At 41.6% G+C, this 19,601-nt stretch overlaps 2 protein-coding genes across 7 annotated transcripts in view; one reads left to right on the top strand and one right to left on the bottom strand.

Annotated features, from left to right (window-relative positions):
• The window catches only part of LOC145480727 (uncharacterized), a 317,856-nt gene that overhangs the window by 193,662 nt on the left and 104,593 nt on the right, over positions 1–19,601 (top strand). The gene's annotated exons all lie outside the window — the stretch shown is intronic.
• The window catches only part of LOC145480688 (androglobin-like), a 32,878-nt gene that overhangs the window by 515 nt on the left and 12,762 nt on the right, over positions 1–19,601 (bottom strand). For 3 of the 6 annotated variants that reach the window (XM_081458989.1, XM_081458993.1, XM_081458994.1), the window contains exons 13-34: positions 19,023–19,359; positions 17,567–17,858; positions 16,908–16,971; positions 13,352–13,652; positions 12,856–13,015; positions 12,041–12,155; positions 9,488–9,640; positions 8,747–9,068; positions 7,911–8,139; positions 7,437–7,590; positions 6,845–7,032; positions 6,398–6,479; positions 5,607–5,724; positions 4,879–5,024; positions 4,673–4,759; positions 4,192–4,303; positions 3,621–3,745; positions 2,919–2,981; positions 2,251–2,346; positions 1,385–1,511; positions 844–958; positions 317–500 (exon numbers count right to left, since the gene is read on the bottom strand). In XM_081458989.1, coding sequence (XP_081315115.1) covers positions 317–500; positions 844–958; positions 1,385–1,511; positions 2,251–2,346; positions 2,919–2,981; positions 3,621–3,745; positions 4,192–4,303; positions 4,673–4,759; positions 4,879–5,024; positions 5,607–5,724; positions 6,398–6,479; positions 6,845–7,032; positions 7,437–7,590; positions 7,911–8,139; positions 8,747–9,068; positions 9,488–9,640; positions 12,041–12,155; positions 12,856–13,015; positions 13,352–13,652; positions 16,908–16,971; positions 17,567–17,858; positions 19,023–19,359 — 3,570 coding nt within the window. The remainder of the gene's footprint in view (positions 1–316; positions 501–843; positions 959–1,384; positions 1,512–2,250; positions 2,347–2,918; positions 2,982–3,620; positions 3,746–4,191; positions 4,304–4,672; positions 4,760–4,878; positions 5,025–5,606; positions 5,725–6,397; positions 6,480–6,844; positions 7,033–7,436; positions 7,591–7,910; positions 8,140–8,746; positions 9,069–9,487; positions 9,641–12,040; positions 12,156–12,855; positions 13,016–13,351; positions 13,653–16,907; positions 16,972–17,566; positions 17,859–19,022; positions 19,360–19,601) is intronic. The other 3 variants (XM_081458992.1, XM_081458995.1, XM_081458990.1) reach the window with 2 other exon arrangements.

Genomic DNA, 19,601 nt, shown 5'->3' with positions numbered 1-19,601 from the left:
GGCGAGTGCGTGGAAGAGGGGGGGAGAGAAGAGAGCGGGAGGAAAAATAGAAGGGAGCGAGGGACAGAAGGAGTCAGAGAGAGAGCCAATTTCATAGCCAGTACCCGCATCCCCCGACCGCTGGCCTAGGTTGACGCGGGCTCTGGGTACTGGATTGCTAGAGAGCGAGAAAGAAAGTGGGACGTAGAGAATGAAGAGAAGAGGAAGGAAAAGGGTGGGAAAGAAAGAGTGCGAAGGAGACGTTTGTAGTAAGCAGGCAAGAGAGCAGGCAAGCAAGCAAGCACGCGAGGCTCGTTAAAAACATTCCAGGCTGTACCTGTAGATCTTCAGCCTCCTGTAACTGTCTTTCTTTAGCGGCATTCCTGTCCATTCTGTCCTGCTCTCTCCTGTTCTCCACCTCCTTTCGTTGTGTTTTAAAAGCGCGCGCCACCTCTCGTCGCTCCAGAAGTCGTCTCTCGATTTCTTCCTCGTCTAACAACACGGGAATACCACCCCGTGATCTGGGAAAGGGAAAAGACAAAGGATCGGGAAAACAGTTTCACACTTCTCACAGATCAACGTATAGGTTTTTAAGGTATGCGTGTCCATATTTCGTATGGTCACGAAAGAACTATTAGCTTCACTGTCACGCAACTTAGGTAACGTTGCGTGACAAGCCAAAGGACCTGCACGGGAAAGGCGCAAATTTTTATTTCTTCCGAAGGACTACGACACGCAAATTTAGAAGATTCTATGACCTATAAACTTGTCTTGTCTAAAATCGAATGAAACTTCAAAAAGATGTGGACAATTGCACTGAGCTAAATTTATGATTAGTGAAAATAAATATTAGCACGATCTTACCTGATGGTCTTGGGTTGAGAGAGCGGCTGAAGAATTTGATCCGGTTCCTTAGGGGGTGGTACTAGGGTCAGTTCGCCCTGGTCTGCCTCTGATTGTACTGGTGACGTCACCGTGACTGTAACAAGACACACAATATGTAATTCATGAGTTTGGCGGCGAGGAAATGTGAGATGTTTTCAAGAACACAACCCAATCAGACTGCAAGGTACGGTTCGGACTCTCGGAACTCCCAATTTCAAGTTACGAGCTTGGTAAAATGATGAATCGCTAGTTTAGAAATACGAACTTCGGGCAAACTTGCATCGGGCGGCAAGGCCAATGCATGGTAGGGGACAAGTAAAGGCCATTTCAATGTTCCAGGCTGGCTTGGTGATGACGAGTTAAATCCAAAAAACGCTAAATTATATTTAAAAAAGTAATTGAACTGCCTAAAACAAGGAACAACCTCTGATCAACAAGTGGGTAACCTGCGTGATCAAGCGTTCTGCGGGAAACTAGCGTCTGGGCACCTACAGTAAAACCTATTTAACCTCTCACTTACGTATTTCGCTGGAAGAAACGTCCTTCTCATCGGCTTGCTCTGCCTCGTCACCGTTTTCTTCCTCAATTGCATCTTTATCAACTTTCACCATATGTTCGTTCAAAAACTTCTGACGGCTTTGTTGAGCCTTCGGAAAAGACAACAATGCTATCTTTCAAAGAATAACGAAGTAAAAAATTGGGCCATTGCTCCTTCAGCACAGAGAAACAGTAGGTTCGTATTTAAGGGTGCAACAGAGATCAGTCTTGCAAAATCCCATTATTATTTTTTCTTTTATTTTCGTGCACGGCCCCATAAGCTTATAGCTTTAATCTTTACCGTGGATAAGTAAAGTCTTGATTTGATTTGATATAAAATATGTGAGATACTACACGCGCTCTCATTGGTCGATAGGTGTGTTTAGATGAGAGTATTATAACATGGTTGTGACGTTTTAGATTCTCGCGTATTTTTAAGGGATATTTTATTCAAGCAACAGAGTACTTTTTCCGTGTTTACATGGCCTCATCTAAACAATCGGAGGGTTGGGAGAATTCTCGAAAGTAATGCAAACCGTCTACTGCGTTTCGGATTTGCATAACTGTGTCAAATTCTCTGAATCCCCTTCGTGTTTAGATAAGGCTAAATAAACACAGAAAATGTGCTCTGTTGCTTAAACAAATCATCGACTATTAAACACCCTCACAGACGTCCTTTCACTTGTTGATTCAAATTCTCAACCACACAAAGTGAATAATAACGTGTGCAATGAGAGATCAAAAAGTGCTAATTTTCTTTGACCTAGAAAAAGTATTTTTGGCCCGGCGTAACCTTAACCCGTGGACACCACTCATGCATCTGTGCTCGTGCAGCTGCTAACACGTTACCTTGGCAGCCCTGCCCGGTTCAGCGGCTTCCCACGCTAGCTTCATGGCCTTTATTTCATCTTGTCTTTCTGTGTCCTTTTTCACCTCTATCTCTTCCTATGAAACAAAGGAACTGTCATTGGCAAATTCGTTCAAAAACTTAAACGACTCCAAAAAAATCGGTTTTGTTTCGACTCTCAGAAGCAAACTCATTTGTTGTCGCTTTGCCATTGCCGAGCTCTTCGATTGGTTCGACAAAGTGTTACAACTTGCCTTCGCCAATCACAAGAGAAGAAAAAACATGTTTTCTTTCAGCCAGTCAGGAACAAAAACAATTTTGTTTTGTCTGTTTTCCCGCGCTTGACACTGGTTGCATGATTCCCCGCGCTTGGCATCAATTGTCTGTTTCCCGCGTTTGGCAACGGCTGCAGGATTTCCCGCGTTTGGCACCGATTGTATGTTTCCCGCGTTTGGCATCAGCTACATTTCTGGCGTGTTCTGATTGGTTGGTCACACTTGCTGTGATTAGTTAGGTGTGAGGCGACAGTCATTTAAGTTAGAATAATAAATCACGTGACATGTGTCTCCAAAACGCTGGAAAACGCGTCGTATTCATTTCATCAAAGACATCCTTATGATCAGGAGTTGCATCAGCTTCCTCAAAGCACAAAGACAAAAATAAGACTTACCGCATTCGCCTCAGACACGACCCTTAGAGTCCAGTTTGGTTTGCTAGCATCGAATTGTTGCTGCTTAAAAAAATAATAAAACAAAAAGAGTTAGCTGTATGTGGTGTAAGTGAACAAAAATTTTTTAAGTTCTTAAGAGCGGCAGATCAACCGATTTTTCCCCCGTCAAGTTAGACTCTAGGTTCGAATACCAGCCGGAAATTGGGAAAATGAGCCCGCGCTCCTCCAAGCGAGAGAGCAGCGGAAATCGAGTCCAGTTCGACTCGGGACGATCAATACAAAGACAGGGCCTCGCTTGCCTTGTTGAAATAACAAAAACAACAGAGAATACCACACAGTTTGAATTCAATTTTATAGTGCGTAATAAAACGCGGTCGCCGAAAAATAAGGGACTGTTTCATCAACACAAGGCAACCATCGGGAAGGCTACTTCACCTTCACTTTCAAAAGTTAACGTTCCATCTCACAGAAGAAAAAAGCCTTTTATATGAACCTCACTTAGGTTTCATACAACTTATTAACACAGTGTCATTAAAACAAACTAACTGAAAAATAAGTTGGAACTCTCTCTGCAGACACCTCCACAACATCACCAACAATTCACGTTCACTTAGTCAAAAAAGAACAGAATTAATAACTTGTTTACAGACTCGTTCATAATATTGGTCGCTCAGCATTGCCCTTTTGGTGCCTAAGCTTTACCTGTGAAGATGGTCTTGATCCAACTTGTCCTTTGCTCGACCGACTTTCTTTGCCCTCCTTATTTTTCTTGCCTTTGGTGACGCTTGCAGAAAGCTTGTCTCCACGAGGGGCACTCTCTGCAGGAACTGAACAACAAAGTGACATTGTTAAGCTCATAGCTTGGTTTGCCAATGTTTGCTTCTTAACGATTTATATGGTTTTTACTACGCTGTTTACTTTGCAATTTTACTATTTACGTTTACCCAGGTTTAAGATTAAGGAAACATCCTCAAGTTAAATTTTAAAATAAAAACAAACAAAAAGAATCGAATACCACTGGCAGCTGAACAGTATTAATTTGAGTGATCACACACTGGGGTTTCATCCACAGACTCAGAAGTTAGAACAATCTTGTACAACATAATAAACAGTACCACATGAAAGTACTGCTCAATAGCTTTCATTTAAATGGTCACACACTAGGGTTTCATTCACACACACTGAAGTTGCAACAATGTTGTACAACACAAAAAGCATCACCGCATTAAGCTTTCACAATCAAGATGAAAATAAAAAAAAAATGATGTAATACCATCTACATCCAGTCGATCCAGGCTCTTGAGCATAGCTACGAAATCCCAGGCGCTCTTGGACAAGGGCCAACTGTCGCGCAAGACCTGGGCCTGAATGATGTACTTATGTATCTACAACAACAAAAGAGAGTCAAAAATGGGATTCATGAAATACTCTGGACATAGATGAAAGAAATACGTGAAGCTAATGCGCAAGTGAAGCCTAAATTTGTCTATATCTATCAGCTGAAGGCAAAAGGTTCCCGTTTGTGATATGTCAGACCTATGAAATCTAAAGAGGAAATGAAGTCACACGACCCAAAACAAAAATATACTTACAAGCTGAGATTTTAACCCATGACTACTGAAACAGATCTCCTGTTTAACTACGTACTAATCCAGAGGGCCAAACAAGAGCAAGTCGTGGCAAGGCAAATAAAGATGTTAAATGAACAAATTAATAAATAAGAAAGCCACATGTAATCTACATAGACAACAAACCTTGATTTCCGGCTCTGTCTCGGCTTCTGGCTCCTCGTCTTCTTTATCTTCTGAATCATCACAGAGAAGAGGACGGGAACCTTTCTGCTAAAAAACAGCGAACAATGAAAAGAAAAACAATCAGATTTACACTACCTAGCTTGTTGACTGGCTAACTAACATAGTATCATGTATCAATGTCAAAACATTGGTACCAGTTCACTCACCGATGATCCTGGCCGGGAGGAGTTACTGGATTCCTTTCCACTCTTCTTGCTACCCTTGCCCTGTACAGGTGACGCTACTGCTTTACGGCTGCCCGATGGAGGCCTCTTGGCCGAGCGGGGTTGGGACGAGGTAGGAGGGCGGGAACCTGGGAACAAACATCGACTGAAGTTATAATTCCCATCACCAATCAGTTTATGCGCCAAACTTTACAATTCAAAAAGTCGACCCCAGCGCTGGGCACTTCTCTGACGTTAAAATCCACGGAGACCGTCGCTTTAACAGGAGTATGGTGTTTTTGGCAGTGCACAATCGGAATGCGTTGGTTGTTATGGAAGGTTCTGGAATGAATTCTTTCTAGCCCTATATTTTCACACGGGTTTCACAGGAGTTCTACCAGGCTTTGCTAGGCAGTCATACGGTAAGGAACAAATCATAGTAAGTGGGATTATGTCCTCCCCAGTCTTTTCCACACCCGTTTTCATCGCTCGCCGGTGAACATCTTAACATGTTAGGCAACCATACGACCAATCTTGACCTTGGAGCGTAAGCGATTTCCCTCTTTAGTAGCTGCCATATATGCTGTTTTTCTTTCCTTCTTTATTGGTCAAAAGCTAGTTGATTGTCTCTTTGACTGCAAGGTATTAGTATTTAACGTTGGGGTGATAACCTTGTCTCGCGAAACTACAACCGGACACTGATTTCGTTAAAAAATAGCCCGTATTGTTACCTCGTTTTCCCTGTTTTTCGTCTTCATCGCCTGTACGGTCACGGTAGAAAGTGAAAGCTGGAATGACTGCGTGACTTTTACCAGTCGTACTGCACACCTCTTGTTCGTGATCCAAAATCTGTGAAATTAAAACAGATACACTTAATTCTTATAAATTGAAAGCCATTTCATCAGTAAACCAGTGAAATTCGTCTAATAACAGGCATTACAGCGATCATGGGGAGATTCTGGAGAGATTGCTTGACAAATCAAGCCAAAACTAGAGCTGAAAGGAGCTTTAAGTGTCAATGGCAAAGTGCCCTCACTTCTCGCATATTGATTGTTGTGGCACTGTGTCTGTCAGATTCGCAGTGACAAACAACGTCTTCACGCTACGAAGGTGTTGAACGTTCACTTCACAATGTTACTCTTAGCCTGCGGCAAAGGGGAAGAGAATTTCAGTATTCTTTACCGACATTTCGTTTCCGAGGACAAGCCTGTGCCAGCGACATACACGAGAAATGCTACAGAAAATAGCGTATCCTTATGGGCCATCAGAGGGCATCCTGTTTTACAGTTGCTAACTTTCGTTATCGACATTTATAAAGACTGATTTGAAATGTAGCGTTTAATTTACTATTTTTCAGAACTGACTCGCTATCTTCACACGCATGTTTGGAACGCTTTTACGCAGCAACAGTCAGTTTAGAGCTATGATTTAGCGATGGGAGACATTTTACGATCGGATTTGTACTGAACCAGTCGTATAGGATTCCTTACTAGGATTCTTAGCAGTCGTCATTTCTCTTTACCTGAAGTTTGATGTAGACATCTGATTTAGATGTCCCGAGCTGCAGACTGACCATGTGATCCTCCTGTACCTTAACGGTGTACCTACACATAACACAACAAACATCGGCTACATTTTAGTGCATCTCAAAGTTAAGTTCTAGGCATTTAGGTCAGTAAAACATAGTCTTTCTTCAGCGCAAGCACTGTGTCGTTTCTAGCCTATCACGAACAAAACCAGCCGTGACTTGGCCTTAGCACGTTTTCCCGTTACACATTTTCCCGCGCTTGCCACGGGTTACACATTTTCCCGCGCTTGGCGTCGCGCTTGGCAACAGGTGCAAGTTTAATGAGTTCCGATGTATGTGTGGTCCAAACATGTAGGTTACTCCAGGTTTGGTGTTACGGAAGCCACTTGCAAACAATGTTTCCAGTAGCAAAAGAGCAATCTAGCAATCACAACTACTCACCTGAAAATGATGTTATACTTGTTCGGGATGTAGTAATCCCTGATCTCTTTGTTTCCAAAATGAGTGTTGACTCCTTCCCGTCCAGGGTAGGGCAAGGGCTCCGTGGAGCCAATCACACGTAAGCGGAACTTGCCGGGAGGAAGAATGGCATTTGGAGTTCTTGCTTCAGCGACGAATGTGTAGCCACGCTGAAAATTACAAGAAAACGTTAGCAAATATTAAAAAGACACCTGAATTACTTGATATCTCATTATATAAAACTACGCTTGAGGAAAAGTCGGTGGCCGTCACAAGATGTGTACAACACATTAAAGTACAACGATTTAGAGTTTCGTTTGAGACGCAGTTACAAAATCACAAAACTGCAGAGCTTTTCGTTCTTTCCAGACTGAAAAGATATCTAATTTAGTACTGGTGAAAACTTATCTGCAAGTTAGTAGAGGTTTAATTCACTCTTTTGTTGTAGATGGTTGGCGAAGCTTACGATAAGACAACTCCTTATGCGGAAAAATGTTTTCTGTTATTGCATCTTCAATGTATAATTTATTTCTAGCTGTTTCGATAGGAAATGAGTCGTGAAATTTGTTGCTACCTTGTTCTTTTTCAGGTTGTTCGGTGCTACTTTCTGGAAGACCCTCGTTAACTCTTCACCCGAGTCATTGTCCACAACTCGCAACAAACAGGTCGGCAAGTTAACATACAGTTTAGGGACCATCAGCACCGGCTCATCAACAAAGAACACTTCCCTGTACAACAACAAGAAGAAAGGTTACTTTAAGAATAACTAGATAGTCGATTTGATTTAGCATTAGTAGTCGACCTAAGCGTGGGCCCCTCCACCATCCCCTCCACCCTTGTTTTTGTATAAAAGAAATGTTAGATTCAAAGTAGCCTACACCCGCTTGTTCCAGAATAACTTGCTTACAGGCTGGATTCAAAGGGAGGAAAATTTTCCCGCCTCCCCACCGTTCCCCTTTTTTTTTGAGCAGGTCTTGCTTTTCCACAGCACTATAACGTAGCCATTAAATATGCCTGGGTGAATTAAATACGCGGCGTTCTTTCTTACCTGAAGACTACAAACCAAGACTGTGGCGGTTGCTCAGGGTACGTCCCATTGTAGTCGGTGTAAGCCACCCGGCTCCACTCATCCTTGAAGAAAGGGAACAACGGGAACAATCCAGAATCGCGTTTGAACATGAGTCTGAAGATCTGAATGGCAAAGCCTTCCAGATTAGGTTCGATGACACTCCATGCCTTGGATAAAAGCTCCCACACTTTCTGGTGTTCTTCGGTGCCTGCATGATAAAGAAAAAAAAGAAACAGTCATGACTTCCGTTACGTTGTTTTCCCGCGCTTGCCACTGATTAGATTTTCCCGCACTTGCCACCGGCTGGATTTTCCCGCGCTTACAGTAAAGGTAAGGTAAGGTAAATTTATTTTGAGTAGTAAACGTGGGGAGAGGTTGACCAATCTCCCGAGCCAGGGGCTCAGGACAAAAGCGCACGACTATCTACAATAACGTTACTACTTACAATTACTATACCCGCTAAGATAAACTCAGAATTAAAATATAAACTATTCCTAAGAGCACGGCTATTTACAGTAACATTACTACTTACAATACTATATTGTGTAAGACGGCAGATTATATACACCCGCGCTTGCCACCGGTTACATTTTCCCGTGATTGCCACCAGCTACATTTTCCCCCGCTTAAGGTAGATTATTCATTCCTGCGCTTGTCGCCGGTTACGGCTTTCCTCATGCCGCTTGACGTATATGTTCCGGTGCTTAAGAGTGTCAGTTTAAGAATTTGGCAATTTGTTTTGGCAGTCACGGAGACTGATGCGGAAAGAGAACTACTGACATTCGCTGTGGAAACAACTCTGACAGGTTACTAACCTTTCACATAAGCTCGCGCCAGTTTTCTGAGGAAGTAACCTCTGAAAGTGGCCTGGATCTTGGTTGCAGCAGTTTCCTCCTCATTGTTAGAGGTACGATCGACCCAGGTGGGTGGTACTGCGGCTGCGCTCTTGATGCGGCGCTTGTTTGTAATCGAACCAATCCTCGTGATCTCTGCTGCCGACAGGGGCCTGTGACCGACTCGCTGATGCAGACAGAGAGAGGCCTGGAACTGGAAGGCTTTCCACGCGAAATGCATCGCCAAATCATACGAATCGGCGAGATGAAACCGGACGCTCTTCAGTAAGCATCTCATGAAAACCTGGCAAGAAAGAAAACGCTTCCATGTGAAGATTATCTGATAACGAGGGGAGGAGACTGAGTCAATTCTAAAAATGAAAGTTGTCGCACGAAAACAACAAATTTCTAAGAAAGGAAGCAAAAGATCTTGTATGTAGATCTGCATTCTCAGCCTCACGCTCCAGAGATAAATCCTCCTTACTAAATGATATTTACTTCTATTAACGTCAGTTCTGATAACTTGGTCGTAATCAGAGCAACTCTAAGGATTTTTAATTCTGTAAACTCGTCTCATACATACATATACTTTATTTTCTCGGTAGAAGATTTTCCCGCGAGCTTCCCCAGCTAGCTCAGTCAAGATTGCGTTTACGTGCCGGGTTTGCACATACTATTTTACAGTTTAAATCAAAGAAGACAAATCGACCTTCGCATGATTACCTTGTAATGCCGATCTTGAATGTCTTTTGGCTGATCCTTGAGTCCAAGATCAAGATCAAACTTCCTGTCTGCTGGAGGATCAGCAAACGACATCACAAGACCGCCAACCGATTGAAACACATTCATGGCATGCTCTAGGAAACGACAGCTCTCCTGCGGAAGGAATGACGAGCACTGTTAATAAATAATTAGCTTATGAGCTAGAGATTTCTATCGCGCAATAGAAATCGAGAGCGAATAATCTAATCGTTTTAGTATAAATCTACTAGTCGTTCAAAACTTAATCTAAATCCTCTTCACAGACACTTCGAAAACGCCAAGAAGCGGCCGTCATTTTGTTAACAAGGGCACACTGCTCCGCTACTCACCATCTATCACAGAATAGATGGTGAGTAGTGTAGCCAATCGGAGAACGGCATTCGTGATAGAACGGGAGTAGATTTATACTACATGTAATATTGGCTAACAATTCCTGTTGTCATCAACTAAGAAACTGTACATTGGCAACGAGGTGGATATGTAGTGCCACTATCTATTCCTGGGCAAAACCCGTCCATCAGAAAACAAGAAAACTGACTCAATTTCAGTTTTAAAGCTGAAACTTAGCCACTGTTTAATTCTCGCAACAGACTAAAACTTATCACTTCGCGTGCCCTAAGTTTTTACAACATTAATATCCCAGGTTGTTAAGAGGCCCTGCACCTAAGAAACGACCGATGATTTCCGGCTAAAAAATAAAATCGGCCGATTTTTATCTCTCAAGTAGAGGTTACCGAATACTATTTAAAAATGAATTTCTTTTGTTTCAGTTTCGCTTTAAACCAAAAATATCGAGCCGCAAAGTTTTTCCGTCTGAAAGCAGCAAAATCAGGCCGAAAATAAGCCCCCGCAAATAACTGTTCAGAAATTACTATCGCAACGCAAAATAATGAGAAAACTACACAGTGTTGAAGAAAAAGGCCTTTTAATGCAATATCAGTCGATAAACATCAAAAAACTGCCAAAGCGATTAACAAATAAAGTTTCAAATATTGCATACTAAATTAGATGGAGCGTTGGAGCTGATTTTAAAATAATTATTTCTCAAAAGTTCAACGCTTTTGAAAGCAATCACAGTGATGAATGAGACATTGGAGGGATACAAATCATGTTTCTGGAAAAACATTTTTCGGCCAAAGTATATTGACCTTGTACAAAGCATTCAAAGTTACCGTTTTTACCGTTATCCTGCTACTTCGGCGAAACGCTTCTCTTTTGCCAATACGGCCGTGGATAGCGTGGTAAACGCCACTTTAAACCTTGCTAGGCATTGAGAGACTATCCTGAGTAGAAGGATGTAGAATTGAAAGGGAAAGGAAGATGAAAAATACGCAGAAAAACAAAATAACTCGAAATTACCATCTGCTAACGAAAGTTGAATCTGGAAAATGTCGTCGCGTGACAGCGGCCAATGACGTCATTTGTCACGTAAAGGTCGCAAGAGCGTGGGAAAACGAGTCTGCAATGTCCTTTGGGCGGTCAGCGGCTAGAGATTCAGTCGTGACCCATAACTCAGATCACGCTGCGGCCAAAACGGTGTGGCGGTTGGGGAAGTTTTTCTTTTTGAGTGACCATCATTTGTGAAAAATAACATAACATTGTTCCACTAAACGTTTTCTGGCCGGGAAAAATTGTTTTCCTATTTGGGCATTCGTTTGGATTCCACCGCTATTGATACAAATGACGTCAATGGTCGCTGTCACGCGACGACATTTTCCAGATTCAACTTTCGTTAGCAGATGGTAATTTCGAGTTATTTTCTTTTTCTGTGTATTTTTCATCTTCCTTTCTCTTTTAATTCTACCTCCTTCTACTTAGGACGGTCTTTGAATGCCTAGCAAGGTTTAAAGTGGTGTTTAACACGCTATCCACGGCCGTATAGGCAAAAGAGAAGTGTTTCGCCGAAGTAGCAGGATAACGGTAAAAACGGTAACTTTGAATGCTTTGTACAAGGTCAATATACTTTGGCCGAAAACTGTTTTTCCAGAAACGTGATTTGTATCCCTCCAATGTCTCATTCATCACTGTGATTGCTTTCAAAAGCGTTGAACTTTTGAGAAATAATTATTTTAAAATCAGCTCCAACGCTCCATCTAATTTAGTATGCAATATTTGAAACTTTATTTGTTAATCGCTTTGGCAGTTTTTTGATGTTTATCGAATGATATTGCATTAAAAGGCCTTTTCCTTCAACACTGTGTAGTTTTCTCATTATTTTGCGTTGCGATAGTAATTTCTGAACAGTTATTTGCGGGGGCTTATTTTCGGCCTGATTTTGCTGCTTTCAGACGGAAAAACTTTGCGGCTCGATATTTTTGGTTTAAAGCGAAACTGAAACAAAAGAAATTCATTTTTAAATAGTATTCGGTAACCTCTACTTGAGAGATAAAAATCGGCCGATTTTATTTTTTAGCCGGAAATCATCGGTCGTTTCTTAGGCGCAGGGCCTCTTAAACTCCTTGTTTTATATAGGTCCAGCTTCCAAGGACTAACAGATACATGGAAAAGTAATACCTTGGTTAGACATGCCATTACTGTGTCCTCATCGCCATACACAAACGGCGTTTGTGAAGCCATCTCTACATGATAACCGTGAGGAGACTGGAGAAGAAACCTCAGCACGTGACGTCTGTAGAGAAACAAAGAGAAATAGTCAAGATCATTTGTTCCAAAGTCAAAACAACTCAAAGACGATTGTGCATTGTTAAGGTTACAGGAAACAAACATTTTATGTACCAATCAGTTGTTGGTCTCAAAACATTCTAACTTTGGACTTACGTCGTAAAATTCCAATTGCTCATTGCTTCATTGTCTTCATCTCCAGTCGTGAGAAGTCTTCCTTCCCACGCTCAATTCATTATGGCTCGAGAGACGCGTGGGACTGGATTTGAAGAATCTAAATCCCTGACGTAATGGTACCAAAATCGTGTGCCCCCAATTGGGTGTAACCTGATTTTGAATTTTCGCGCGCAAATGGCAACCAATCAGAGACAATAAACGGATCTTTATAAAGCTACGCCAGCACTGAAGGATACTTGGGGTCGATTCTCGAACGCTGATGTATCTCTCGAGCGGGATAAGAAACGACAGACGTGTTGATCCAAAACAGGCAATGGACGCCTTTCACAGTAGAGCGGTTGTTTTTAAACGTTAAGTTAAAAGTAACTAAAAGAACCGTTGCGCTGTGTCGGCTGGCAAAATAAAACAATAAGCTATTTATCAACTTCATAAAGGTAAACCAACCGCCGTTGCTTTACAAAGTCTGCACGGCGGTCAATTCACTTCAATCAACTTAACGTTGATAGAGAGCCTTGCGCCTTTGAACGTACCCTGGTGGCAGAATGAGTACTGCCGCTCTCGTGCCCGTAGAACGAATCCGCAGAATGGGTTGACCAGTCACCAGGCTCTTCCAGGAGTATGGCTCAGCAACGAGTAGGCCTGGGCTGGGTGGCACAGGCTTCTCTTCGATCTGTACGGTTTCCTTTGTATCTGAACAAAGGGAGAGAGAAAATCAGTCTATAAAGTAACAGACGAGGCGAATCACCTATCATATGTTGGAACTCTACAGTCCACAAAGGAGCGTCACGGTCACACCATGTTTAGTGTCACGACATTTTAAAGGAGGTCACGCTAAGTCATTCTCTAATCTCCGGGGGGGGGGGGGTGCACAATTGCCATCTTGTCACTCACAACTTCAAAATAACAACTAACCAAGGTAGAAAAATGATAAAGCCAGAAAGGATACGAAAAGATTAAGACAAAGACTTGTATAAAAAAACAGACCTCACATGATCCGTGCACACTGTTCTGAGACGCCGCTCTCACCTGTTGTCACACTATTAGAATCTTTTTCCTTCTCCTTGTCTCTCTCTCTAACAATAGGCTGCGGCGGCTCCAACCATTTGGAAAACGCAGTGAAGCTGACCACAATCTCTATAGGCTTCAAACTGTCCACAAACAAGAACGGTGGAGGGGGGTCTTGGTTCTGAGCTTGTCCCCCGTATGACCCATGGTAAGGAGAAGGGCTGATCGCTGTGGCCTTGCCAGGAGCAGGCGTGGCTGCTGTGACCGATGAAGCTGGTATGAGCCCTGACTTTTTTCCAACATGGCTCGTAATGGCAACGTTCTAGGAGAAATGATTCGAGCCTAACTGTTAGAAAATGTTATTATCTTGGCTACGTTATGAATGAAGAAGTTCTGGACTCAGTAGGTGAAAGGTTTGGTCTTCTTTCGTTCTTTCTTCACAGCCGTTATTTGAGGTTGTCACGCAACGTATTTCCCGAATGGCAATATTGCCCGGTTCAGAAGCCGTACTTCATATGAGCCGAATCGAATGCTAATGAGGGAGAACAAAGGATTTTTCTCATTTGCATTCGATTCGGCTCATGTGAAGTACGGCATCTGAACTTGGCCTAACGTAGCGAAACGCTGCATAACCTACATGTACGCATTATGGACAGCAGTACTTTTGTTAGCATCTTCAACTGACCTCTTAATGTTAAATGTTGTTTCTGGGTGGGTTCCTTTGGTATTATCTGGATCAGGATCAGTGATCCAAGATCACTCGGATCATGGTGCATCAAAGAAACCGATGAATCCACTCTGGCCATGGATTCATCAGTTCCTTTGATGAACTATGATCCGAGTGATCTTGGGTTACTGATCCTGATTCAGATCACCCCAAAGGAACGTGCACCACGACGGCTAATTTATTAAATTTTTATTTCAAATTTATCGATGTGTCCTAGATTCAGTTTTGTGACAGTTTTGACAGTGATAAACAAAGTAAATGACTTTAGACTACCGCGAGATTCGTAAGTAAAATATAAACTCATTTTTTAATCGACGTTGTCCTCGGCGTCGCCGTCGTGGTTTCTTAAGCTCGCTAATAAGGGACCTCACGCATATACGACGGCGACGGCGAGGAAAAACACCTAGTAAAAAATGTGTTTCTATTTTACTTTGGAATTTCGCATTTATATGGAACTATCCAGTGTGTCTGTCGGTATTAAAACATGCCCCTACCGAATATGCTTCGAATGCGTTCAATTCCAAATAGAAATACGAAAAATTAGCCGTTGTGGTTTACGTTCTCCCCCCCCCCGGGGGGGGGGTACTTCCAGAAAAATTGAGTGGGGGTGTGCGGCCCACTTCCCAAAACCCTTACCCTATTTATGACCAAAATCTGCGATATTCCCTAACCTTTTTATGACCCGACCAAAAATTCGAAACCCTATTTATGACCTGACCCATTAATCAAAACCCTGTTTCAGACCTGCGTTATGATTAGTTCCCTAGTTCAGACCAATGTTAAGTTACCATAAACATAATTTTTGAAGTGCTTTTGTTGATTTTCTTTTCGATAATGATGAAAAAGTGGCTTATTCTTAAAAACTTACCCATGTGAAGGCTAGAGTGCAAAACCCATACCCTATTTATGACCAAAATCAGCTAAAATCTATACCCTATTTATGACCAAAACGGCTGAAAAACCATAACCTTTGGAGCCGCACATACCTATATAGCCCATATAAGGGAGTCCCCCCCCCCCCCGGGTGTTCTCCAGACAACGCAGAATTTGAAACGTTGCTGTCTTGTAGAGGACGGCAAAGAAATGTACCAAGAATTATAACGCACGCGCACAGCTATTGTTTTGCTCGTTAAACCTTTAGTTTGGTGACGTTCTCGTTGCCGTTGCCGTTGCCGTCGTGTTTTGCGTAAGGTCTCTATTAACGTGAAATGACCAAGTTCTGTGCATTTTAGAGAACGCCAACGGCGGCGGCAAATTTTTCGCAGTGTCATTTGGATTTAAACGCTGACATTACGTATTTAGCTTGAGCAAGTTCTGAACAAATCTAGACAATTGCGAAACTCGAAGGTAAAATGTAAATTCTTTCTTTACTAGGCGTTGTCCTCGCGGTCGCCATCGTCCTTACCTAACCTCTCTATTATGGTGACTGGTGCAGAACTGTGAAAATGGTGAAGTTGAACTTACAAACTCTGACACTAGTGTAATGAGCCAACCAAAAAAATGTGGTGAATCGTGATGATCAGTGATGATGGTAAAAGACTCACAGATAACAAAGACATTTCACTGTCTTGTCTTTTTAGTCTACGTCCCATTACAGAGGAAGATGTCACAGACCCATGATGATGATGTTGATAATGTTGATGATGATGCAGGTTGATTGGGATGAAGACCCAACTCTGATGATAATTATTACGGGTTAGTACGTTAGTATGATGTTAGAGAAACCTGGAAGAATGCTGGCCAGGGGAGGGGGGGGGTGGCCGCAGTGCACTAACATCTTCCCCCTAGAGGGATGAGTAACAATGTTAGGTGCTTTGTGCGATAGAAATCAGGATAACGAACTCAGCTACTGGGTCGCTGTGGAATGCAAGTTTGGTTTGCCAGGTTACGCATGAGAATATTCTATTACTTTTTTAACTTTTTTTTAATCCACAGACAGAGGTAGCTAAGGAAATGAGTAGTCAGTTAGGATTTCCTGCTTTGACAGCGGAGATTATTTCATGGTAGATTATGACGGGTAGGTAATTAAAGGCAAGAAATACGTTATGTCGCGTTATAAAGATAACGCTTCAAGGGAATGAACAAATGGGCACAAACTGTTGAAAGAAAGAGTTCCAGGGAAATGTAGCATTAGTCATTGAACATTAAGAGTCATAACAGATTACACTTAGAAAGAGGTTAAGAATTTCTGCCACGAAGACTAGAAAATCTCCAGCATGCACTAAAAGCTGATGATATCAAGGACAGGAAAAGATAGAAAAACAACAGAGAAAGAGAGAGAAGAAGATACATGTACCTCTGAAGGGCTTGAGACCTCCAGCTCAGAAGTTATAGATTGGTTTAGAGAAGAACGACACTTTTGAACATGAGAGGAGAAGAACAAATTAATGAATTGAAGTTAATGATGAGTTAGTGAGTTACAATGTTACGAATTAGTATTCATTTCGGTACAATGATGAGTAATCAAAGTTAAATACAACAGAAAAGTTCAGTTTCGAGTCCTGGCCGGGGACATTGTGTTGTGTTCCACCCAGCTGTACAAATGGACAATGGCGAATTTAATGCTGGGGGTAACCCCTGCGATGAACTAGCATGCCATCCAGGGGGAGTAGAAATATCCCTAGTCACTTCATGCAACAGAAACCGGGATACTTTCCGGCCTGCTGGGCTACTTGGCTTGTATGCTACTCAATTATTGAACTGATGTAGTCTACCTTCAAGTTAGAAAGTGGTTTGAGTTCATTCATTAGCATCAAGGGAAGAGGTTTCTAATGAAAACAAAAACCCAAGAACACATTCACATGTGATAAGCAGTTTTATAAGAGACTGGCATAAAAGGTCACTGCCTACCTTTAACTCAGAGTTTCCTTTAGAGTAATTGTATGTATTAGGTTTGTGGAATATATACAGATGTCTGCAAAAAAAAAAAAAAAAGAAAAGATACTTCGTAAAACAAGGACTGGAAATTTATAGCTAAACTATGTGATGTATATAACCACTCTTCTTTATACAACCCCATTTGACATTTCACCCACAAACAAAACAAGTGAGTTTCCATGTATAGATGAAATTTCTGGTTCATTCTTTTCTAATACTGTTTATGCAATTAAGTTTGTGAATGCAATCCTTTTGATCTCAAAGTCATACAAATATTATTTTGCAAAATACCAAAAGACAAACAAGACCATTTGAATGGTAACATCCAGGTGGGGATACCCTGAGGGCAGTTGGCATAAGAGAAACCAAATGCCCACAGGGCAAGGTGGGGACCACACTAGGCTATGATTTCATCCAAAAAAACAAGAAAGCTACCTTGCTCAGCATAATACATACTCAGGTAAACAGTACCAAATGAAAGTACTGCTCAACAGCTTTCAATTGAATGGTTGCATATTAGGGTTTCATCCACAGACAAAAACAAACTATAACAAAATTACAGTGTAGCTTTGATTCTGGAGTGAGTAAGGTAAGCCCATGAAAAGTGCAAACACACAGTAAAATTTCCTAACTTAAAGCATTTGCAGAAGTCAGCATATTCCATCCATATTTTCTTGTCTTTGTTGCTGTCTTCCTTGGTCTTGTCACCATCCTCTGTCTTATCCCCCTCAGTCTTCTCATCATTCATTTCTCCATCTGTACCCTCCCCAGGTGTCTTGTCTCCCTCATTAATAGCACAGGTAGCAAGATCAACCACAGGGCATTCGTCCTCACGAATAGGGTCAACTTTGTGCAGTGATTCTCTTACTGCTTCTATTTTCACTCCTTTGTCGACCCTGGACATTCGCCTTGACTCTGGAGGAGCTGCAAGGTAAGTTATAAATGACATTTAGCCAAGATGATCAAAGGGAGATCCATGCTGAGCTAATCCAGGATTGGCACCAAAATTGAATTCAGGTTTTTTTGTAGTTATCAATCATGGTTTCTCTTGGTTATTTCCATCTGAAGTTTTAAACATTGGGTTTTCAATTGACTTACTTCATTCCCAGAGGTGCAGGAGCAAAGGCCTAGTGGTTAGTGACCTGGACTCCAGATCAAGTGGTCTGGGTTTGAGTCCTGGCCAGCCGGGGTCATTGTATTGTGTTTACGGACAAGACACTTTACTGTCACAGTACCTCTCTCCACCCACGTGTATAAATGGGTACCGGCAAATTAATGCTCGGGGGCTAACCCTGCAATGAACTAGCAACTATCCAGAGGGGAGTAGAAATACTCTTAGTGGCTTCATGCTTTAGAAACTGGCATAAGCTGTGGCTGTATGGGCCATTGGCCTGACAAAGACTTAACCTTTATCATTCCCAGAAACAAAAAGCCCTCAAATAATCACACCTTCCCCTCTCCTCCTCCTCCAACAACAACAACAACAGTTTATTTCTACTACTGTAAACAACTAAAAGAATTTACAAGATTATAATTATAAATAAATAAATAAATAAATAAACAGTACAGTACATACAGTAGTGGGACACCCAAAATAACTAAAAAGCTAAACTAGTTGGGTGACCGTAATTATAATAATTAAAAATGTGAGAGTCAGGAAAGAGACACAACAAATACATTGGTACACATAAATATCATAAACTTGGTACAAGAGTAAATATACAAAACAAAACAAAATAAAATTAATTAATTAATTAAGCCTGTGGAATCATTGTTCAGCTCTAATTTCATTCCAAATACTGGTCCTGTAGTGAAGACCTAGTTTTACACTTTACATCACGATGGTATTCATTTGAAAAAACGCTAAGTTAGTTTTAGGTGTATATCACAATATTTAGAAAATCTTATCGATGAAAATTGCATTATTCTTACGTGCACATAAAAAAGTTCCCTTTAAAGTTATTTATGCCTTTTTTTTAAAATTTCTTCTGATACAAGATGCTAGGCCTCTTCAAAAATAAACTCTACCAAAACCAACACAACAAAAGACAACTTTTGTACAAAACTCAAAATAATGTAGTTTCTTACTTTTAGTCAAGTCTCCAGGCTTCTCCATCCTAGACATTCTTCTTCCTTTTGGCGAGAGCCCACCAGACTTGTTCCTTTCAGGCTTGTCAATCACACTCAGCTTACTCCCCACTCTACTCTTACTTTCCGCAGACTTAGGTAGCTTATCTTTTTCTCCTCTGTCACTTTTTGCTGACTTTTCTCTCTCTTTTGTCTTCAAAGAGTCCTTATTGGATGGTCGATCTCGAGGGTTTTCTTGGCTATCTTTGCTTTCTCTAATTTGTTCCCTTTCTTTGTCATGGTCTGGTTTGGTCTCCTCACCTTCTAGCCTTAGTGTTGGGCTCCTGGGTTTATAATCCTTAACAAATAAAGTAAAATGGACAATCAACTTCTAAAATTGGAATACTGCTTAAAATCAGACTGGGTATGTAAAGTTTTGTTTTCCAACAACTTGTCAGAAAGAAGCATTTTTACAACTGGGTAAAAAAGGGTTATGTAGCACTTAAAGACGGTGCCTACTACATTGTAAATACAAAGGTTTTTGCACCAGGTTAGGACCACGCGGAAAAAGTAGATCTTTGCAAGGGCTACTGGAATCCC

Source organism: Orbicella franksi, chromosome 3 (genome assembly GCF_964199315.1).
Source record: "Orbicella franksi chromosome 3, jaOrbFran1.1, whole genome shotgun sequence".
Lineage (NCBI taxonomy): Eukaryota > Metazoa > Cnidaria > Anthozoa > Scleractinia > Merulinidae > Orbicella > Orbicella franksi.
The sequence above is the reverse complement of the archived record's forward strand: the minus strand, read 5'-3'. Positions and strand labels throughout refer to the sequence as shown.